This window comes from Echinops telfairi, unplaced genomic scaffold (assembly GCF_000313985.2).
Source record: "Echinops telfairi isolate 266 unplaced genomic scaffold, ASM31398v2 ScPeMD7_7;HRSCAF=31, whole genome shotgun sequence".
Lineage (NCBI taxonomy): Eukaryota > Metazoa > Chordata > Mammalia > Afrosoricida > Tenrecidae > Echinops > Echinops telfairi.
The window spans coordinates 27,510,051-27,518,194 of NW_022103904.1; the positions used below are offsets into that span (position 1 = coordinate 27,510,051).

Below are 8,144 nucleotides of genomic sequence, written 5' to 3' on the forward strand. Positions count from 1 at the left end.
GCTTTACACAATTGATGTGTGTATGGATTGTGATAAGAGTTGTATGAGCCCCTAATAAAATGATTAAAAAAAAAAAAAGAAGCCTCTAAAAAGGCTATATATACTATAAAGTATATGACATTCTAGAAAACACAACACTGTAGAAACAGAAATCAGCGGTTGTTAGAGACTGTGGGGGAAGGGATGACTATTAATGGGCACAAGTGAATCTCCCCCACCCCTTCCTGCTTAAAAAAAATTAATTGGGATTAATACACATATCAAATAATTCCACAGTTCAATCACGTCTATCAGAATTCTACATTTGCTACCACAATCAGTTTCCAGACATTCTTTTTCTTTATGACCCCTTGGCGGTCATTACCCTTCACCCTGCCACCTACTCCCAAAACCCTTATTTCATTCGTTGATTCTATAGGTTCATCAGTCCTGGTTTTCATACACCAAAACATGAAAAAACATACTGCAACTTCAGGAGGGTGAGCCCCAATGACAACACGTAGTATTAAATTAAAATGGCTACGAGGGGGGTGGGGTGCCAGCACCACCCGCTACTAGAACTCACTGGTTCAGTAATACTACTTCTGGGTTCAGTAATGCACAATTGTACGGTTGAGATATATAAGTATTATATTAAAGTCATCAAGTGCATGAGAGATAGTACAATAATACAGCCACACACATTACATTGTAGCATTGCTCACCTCAGCCCAGCTTGGTGGTCCACATGGAGAGAGGGGGAAGGGAAGGAGGGCAAGGGAACAAGGGAGAGGGGGAAGAGGGGAGTGAGCAGCAAGGAGGGGAGATCAGAGAGCTCTATATTGCTGACTCACACCTATATACCTTTTGGGGGCATGCCAGCCCACTAATTACAGGTAGAGACATACATCACAGGGAGGGGTTACACTATAGGGTACACAGTAATGAGAGGGTGGTCTAGGGGGTGGTCTCTGGGTCTCCATAGGAACCACTATCAGTAGGGTGAAAACTCCGCCTACAGGAGCCTGTCCATTGTCCCCGGAGGCAGGGAGCAGGCCCACCCCTGTGGTGGGATGAGGATGAGACAGCAGTCTGGCAACTGATTGCCCTCAGGGGAGGGAATGCCTGCGCATCTGACCTCCCCCCACACTCCTGGGATACCCCCTATACGTATAATCAAAAAACAAACAATATAACCCCAGAATACTTAAGATTTTGGATACCAGATTAGTTCCAGCATGCATCCTAGGGGAAATCTGTGGCAGTTACATAATCTCTTGTCAAATTGAGCGAAGGGGCAGAGCTCTAGCTAGTCAATCAGGTCATAGCCAATGATGCCTCTGTGTGGGCATGGCCTTCTCCTGAGGATTCTGGGAACTTTTGTCTTCCTCCCTGGAGGTGTGACACACACTCTATGCTGACAAGTCACATGGAGTTATGCTGATGGCAGGTAGAGCACTGAAGCTGGAGGAGCCATGTGGAGACCCATGCCAGCGCTGAGATGCTTCCACCACCACTGGTTCCATAAGACTTTCCACCCACTGGCCGGTGATCTTCCTGCATTTGGCATCATTGCATATGTTGCATGAGTCTGAAGAGCAATTTATGGACTGGTATTGGAAATATGCATGTGCTGCATGAGTCTAAAGAGGAATTTATCGACTGGTATCAGCTAATATGGGGTTTATGGACTTGATCTTGAATAGGCTGGGATGTTTTCTCAATATACAATTATCAGGCTTTGACATTCTATAATCCACTCAACAATGCACTCCATTTAAAGATCACTCTCCTATCCCTCAGTTGTGGATAGAGGGAGTACACTGGATGTTTGTTTCCAGTAGAGTTCCACCAATGAAGCTTGGGCTTCCACTGTGATCCATAGCCTTCTGCCAATCAGATTCTCAAGACTTTGGGCTCTGATACTAATCCTTCCCATCAATTTTGGATTACATGCTTCACAATCCTTCGGTGACTGATGATGGTGTGCTTCTTCCATGTGGACTTAGTTGACATCTCACTTAGATGGCTGCTTGTTCAGAGCCAAGCGTTTAAGACTCCAGATGCTATTTTAACTGATAGTCCCAGCTCCAACTTAAGAACAGTTAATTCTTTTTTTTTTTAAATCAGTTGAACAATTAATTCTTACATCATGCCCTGCTTGATACTCGGCTCCAGGAAGGGAACACAGAGGAGATTCTAGTTAAAAATCAAATTAGTCTAAGTATGACTTTATTTTCTATTTTTAGGCATATCCATAATTTAAATATATTACCTATTAACATATTTTGAATAAAGGGAAGGCATATTTCAATCTTATAAATTCAAAGTTGAGACACAAAAAAGTCAACTGTATCTTACCTGAAATAACTATTTTTTAAAATAATTACTTTTCTATTATCAATTACATATGTGCAGCGTCAAACATTCACAACATAAGCAGGAACAGATTCAAGCATAAGTTTTTTTCTCCTTTTTATCTGCCTAGCAAAGTATAGCACTAGTAGAAATAAGAATAAAGTATATGGTTGTGATAGGTTTTTTTGGTGCACCTTTAAGAAGATATTGATGGAGTTTAGCATGTCAATCAGGTCACAAATTAATGGTGACTCCTTTTAGGTATGGCCTTCTCAATAAGGAGGCTCTGGGAACCCCCTTGGTAGCTCCCCCACCCCCCACCTGTCCCCACCTTTGCTTTCACCTTCCTGTTGGGTCAGCCACTCTGAGGCTTGCCAGAATCCTGCAGATGCGCCCACTGCCATTGGATCCACAAGATCTCACCCACTGGCCTATGTCTTCCTTCACTGTGCATCATTTGATGTGGCTGTGTGAGTTTGAAGAGGGACTTAAGGACTTCAGTTGGACTGGGCTAGGATGTTTTATTGATGCATAACTAACTACTTAATACAAAACTTTTAAACATATGTGTCACTGGATTTGTTTCTCTAGTCAATCTGGACGAAGACAATGGTCTAAACTAAGTTTCCAAGTTCTTCCTACATTTCCTAAGAGAATATAATTATTAGAGTAATTTTTCTTTAATGAGAGAAGGGAGAAGAGTTATGGAGCCACTTAGTTATGTCAAAAAAGAGCCCTGGTGGCATCATAGGTTAGATGTTGGGCTGCTAACCACATGGTCAGCAGTTCAAATCCAACAGCCATTCCCAGGGAGAAAGACGTGGCTTTCTAACTCCCAAAAAAGGTAGTCTTGGAAACCCACAGGGGAAGTTCTATAAGGTTGCTATGAGTCAAAATTGACTACATAGCAGTGAGTTTGAATTTATTGAGTGCTAGTTTATATCAGGCATTAATAGAATCTATTAGCCTCACTATAAATATATAAAAATCAAAATTTTAAAAGATTTATCACTTACCCTAGTTCCTAACTCAAGAAAAGGACAGAACCAGAATTCAAATTCATGGCAGTCTTAATCTGGACTAAGCTAATAACCTTTCTCTGCTCATTTGCAATTGGCCCAGTAACAGCTTAGACTATATGTTTTAAATCAATACATGTAATTCTAGATTTTTTATGCATATAAGATAACCTAATTTAATTTGAAACATGAACATCTACATATAGTCTATGCATATGTGCTAAAAAGGTTGAAATAGCTTCCAATTTACACTAATAAACTGAATACTTTTATCTGATAAGACAAAACTTGAAAAGTAAATCGTGTAGTCTTGTTAAAAACAGCACGAGATTATATAAGTCAGTAACCACGCTCACTTTTGACCTTAATAAACAACTTAAACAAAGGGACATAGAAATGTTTTTCCCTTTTGTCCTGCTTTCCTGACATCTGGCTCTCCTCTATTGTTTTAAAAAGCTGCCAGTATCCTGAATTACTCAGGTTATTTACTGCAACTTACCCTGTGAAGTGTCACTGTGTGCTGTTCCCATATGGCTGTTTCCTCCATTGCTGTATTCTGATAAAGGAAAAGAAAAACAAATCATTTAAAGACTTTCAATATCTTAATACCTTTAATAGAACGGGAAGAACTTCCAGCAAACATTTATAATACACTAAAAAACCAAAATTCCTATTATTAATTTTAGCTATACTTTGGAAGGAGCTTAATAGTTACGCAAGATTTTTGTTTGCCTTTGTGTTTGTTATGAGAGGCAGGAAGCTACATACAGGAACTTCCTTTGTTTTCAACTTAATTTGGACAGATGTCTCTGCATTCATTTCATGCCAGTTAAAATGTTATGGAATTTAATATTCAAGCTAATTCTTCAGTTTTATACTTAAAAATAAGTTGAGATGTTATTATTTTATAATACTTGATGGTATATATGCATTTAAAAAAACAAAGCATTCCCTACTTTGTACAAAAAGAGTACCTCTGAACTCAGTAATTACAAAATATATGTTAAGGGAAAACAGATAGGACTATATGCTTAGTAGATTTAAACTCAATAGTAAACAAAATCAACAAATAATGATAAACTTTAGCCAATGGTAACTATTACAGTTAAATAATACTGTTCCACTGGTTTCAGTTTTACTACAGAAACACCTTTAAGCCAATTTTTTAACTCTAAGAATAAAATTCCGTTTCTAGAATACTGGCCACATAAGAAACACACATAACCAACAACAACAAAAACAAAAATTTAACAGCTAAATTAAGCTCTAGGAGTCACCACAAGATAAAAGCAATACAGAGACTACAAAAACCACACAAAAAAGCAAAAAAGAGACTACAAAAACCACAGCATAATTCAGGTTTATCTGCTGTCATAAACAACTTCTAACAAGAGAAGAAAAGAAATTATCTAAGAGATAAGCAATAATGAATTTTAAATTGCTCTAAGAAGTTTAAAGTAATTCAGACACGCGTAATGTTATTTTATGGAATTGGGCTAGCTATCAAAATGTAGGGAGAAGGGGGAGAACGTTGAGCATAAGACATTCTCAGAACATCATCAAATACTCAATGTACATGATTATTTCACAAGAAAGAACATACACAGGTACCATGGAATTATTTCTCCTTTCCCACGGTACATTAATTTAAGACTAATGTCAGTTTAGAAAACAATTCCCTATTTAAGAAATTCTGCATTCCTTCCTAAATTCAAAGCAACTAGATTGGGTTTCCTGCCAGATGAACAAGACAGAAGGGAGATCTTTGTTTTTGTTCACCCTCAAAGATAACAACTGACAATCTTACTACAGTTTTGTTTTCATTTTCTAATCAAGTGCAGCAAAATTGTCATTTTAGGAGAACACTGCTTATTAGCATAGCTATTTGATTTTCAGAAATAAAAACTGACTAGAATTTAGTGTATTTCAAAAATATCTCCATTCATGTCAAACAATTATAATTATTTTAAACCTTAAGAGTCCCACCACAATGCTCAATGGTAAGTTTTTGTTCTAAACAAAATACAATCAAACAAGTCTCCATGATCAGAAAATGGTTGCAGACAAGATGACTCAGTAATATATCTATGTTATTAGTCTCTAGCTATTATTATTAGGTATCATTGAGTAAGCAATAAAACATTGTCCTGGGTCATCCAAATAATTGCCTGAGCCCACTGTTGCAACCACTGTGTCAAACCATCTAGTTGAGGATTTCTTCTTTTCCCTGACCCTCTACTGTGGCAAGCATGATGTCCTTTTCCAGGGTCTCTCCTGATAACACGTCCAAAGTATGGGCAACTAAGTCTTGCTATCCTTGCTTCTAAGGAGAATCCTGGCTATAATTCTTGTAAGACAGATTTGTTTGCTCTACTGGCAAGTCTGTACTTTTAATATGCTTCGCCAACACCATAATTCATATGAAATGATTCTGCCTTACCAGCACTGCCCAATTTTCACACGCATAAGAGGTGAATGAAAATATCATGGCTTGCATCAGGCACACCTTAGTGCTCAAAGTGACATCCTTTATCTTTACCACTTTAAAGAGGTCTGGTACAGCAGATTCGGCATCAGTACTGGAAGAAAGCTCATTAAAAACCTAAGATGCAGACGAAAAAATCTTGCTTGCTGGAAAGAAGATGTGGAGCACTTATTGATGAAAACAAAAAAATGCAGCCCTCAATAAGGATTGCAATCAATGTAGACAACCCAAATCCTCACAACTGGATAAATAGAAAACACTGAAAACAAAAAATGGAGAAATGCCCAATTAAAAAACAAAAAGTAGGAGTCTCAGCCTTAAACACTTCCTGATTTCATTTTGCTTGGACACACAAAACACTCACATAGGCAGCAATCAATGTATTGCATTAGTCAAATCTGCTGCACAAGCCATATTAAAAGTGGTGGAGATGACACTTTGAGGACTAAGGTGTGCTTGATCAAAGCCAAGAAACCTTCAATTGCCCTGTATGTATGTCAAAGTGAATAAGGCAGATTGAAGAATTGATGCATTTTAATTATGCTGTTAGCAATGAATATTGCAAGTACTGTAGATTTCCAGAAGAACAAATAAATCTAACTTGGAAGATGTAAAACCAGACTACCTCTTGGAAGTGAAGATGGTGAGTTGGTCTTCCATATTTGAGACACATTATCAGGAGAAAACAGTCTCTGGAACAGGACATCATGTTTGGTAAAGTAAAGGGGTCAGTGAAAAATAAAGTCCTCAGAACGATGGACGGCCATAAAGGCGACACCATGGGCTCAATTATAAAAATTCTGAGGATAGTGCAGGACCCGGGAGTATTTGGAACTAATATGATGACACATAACAACCACCACTACCCCCAAAAGATAAAATACTTAGACATAAACCTAAACAGAGGAACAAAGAAAGACTTGTGCAAAGAAAACTACTAAACATTACTACATGAAACCAAAAGAAACCTACACAAATGGAAGAATATACCAAATCTCAATACTACTCAAAGCAATCTCCACATACAATGCTATTCTGATCCAGATACCAGCATTATTCTGTAGAGACGAAAAAAACTAGCCAGCCACTATATATGAACAGGAAAGAGACCAAACGTAAGCAATGCAAATTAAAGAACAAGAAAGTAGGAAGCCTCACCCTTAATCACTTCCTCACTTCAAAGTGTCTTCAAAATAGTTTCATACTGGTACAAAGACACATAGATCTACTGAACATAACTGAGAACCCAGAATTAAATTCATTTATCTATGAGAGCTCCATTTGACAATGGGCTCAAACTCATTAAAAACAAAGAGGTATTTTCTAACAAATGGCATTTAACAACTGGATCTCCATTTATAGGAAAATGAAATAGAATCCATATCTCAACCCCTAAACTCAAGATGATCACAGACCTAAAATCTAGAACTATAAAACCTAAGCCTGTGAAGATCACCAAAGAAAATATAAATACAATTTTAGAAGTCCTAAAACATGCAATGAAGAGGAAGAAGCCGATAATAAAGAAAAGGAAGTACTACTTTTTAAAATGGTAACCATTTTATTTAAAACGGGTAGTGCTAATTAAACCTCTTTACTCTGGGTGACCCTGCTGACATTTGAAGTATTCGTGACATAGCTCCTAGCAGCCCAGCAACACATGGGCCACCACAGCACAAGTTGTGGACTATCAAGTGGTTAGCAGACAACCAAATGCCAGCAGGGTCACCCAAAGTGAACAGATTTTAGCGGTGCTCCCAGACTAAGAACAGATAATGAAGAAGGGCTTAGCTCTGCACTTAAGAGGGTGGAGCCCATGAAAACTTTATGCACAGATTCAAAACACTGTCAAGACACGAAAAGACCTAATGAACGGAAAGCAGAACACTGTCAAGGAGGGTGCCAGAGGGCGGGCTTTTTGAGTTAAGAGGATATTTACAATGTCACTGAGGGAGAACTAATTTCTCAGAGTAAAGTCCACCATGGTGACATGAGTTAAAGACTGTAAGAGTGGAGTCTTTGAAATCTTCATTTGCCGGCTAGACCAGAGGATGTACACTGGGTACAGATATGAACTGGAAACAAGGAATCCAGGACAGATGATCCCTTCAGGATGAGTGCTGAGAGTGGCGATACCGGGAGGGTGGAGTGGAAAGGAGGAACCAACTACAAGGATCTAGTTATCACCTCCTTCCTGGGGGATGGACAACAGAAAAGTAGGTGAAGGGAGACGTCGGACAGTGTAAAATATGACAAAATAATATTTATAAATTATCAAGGGTTCATGAGGGAGGGGGGAGCAG

General features: G+C 38.3%; 1 protein-coding gene across 1 annotated transcript in view; it reads right to left on the reverse strand.

Moving 5' to 3' along the window:
• Positions 1-8,144, reverse strand: part of TJP1 (tight junction protein 1) — a 172,137-nt gene that overhangs the window by 107,105 nt on the left and 56,888 nt on the right. The window contains exon 2 of the mRNA XM_045286303.1: positions 3,856-3,912. Within this exon, the coding sequence (XP_045142238.1) occupies positions 3,856-3,912 (57 nt within the window). The remainder of the gene's footprint in view (positions 1-3,855; positions 3,913-8,144) is intronic.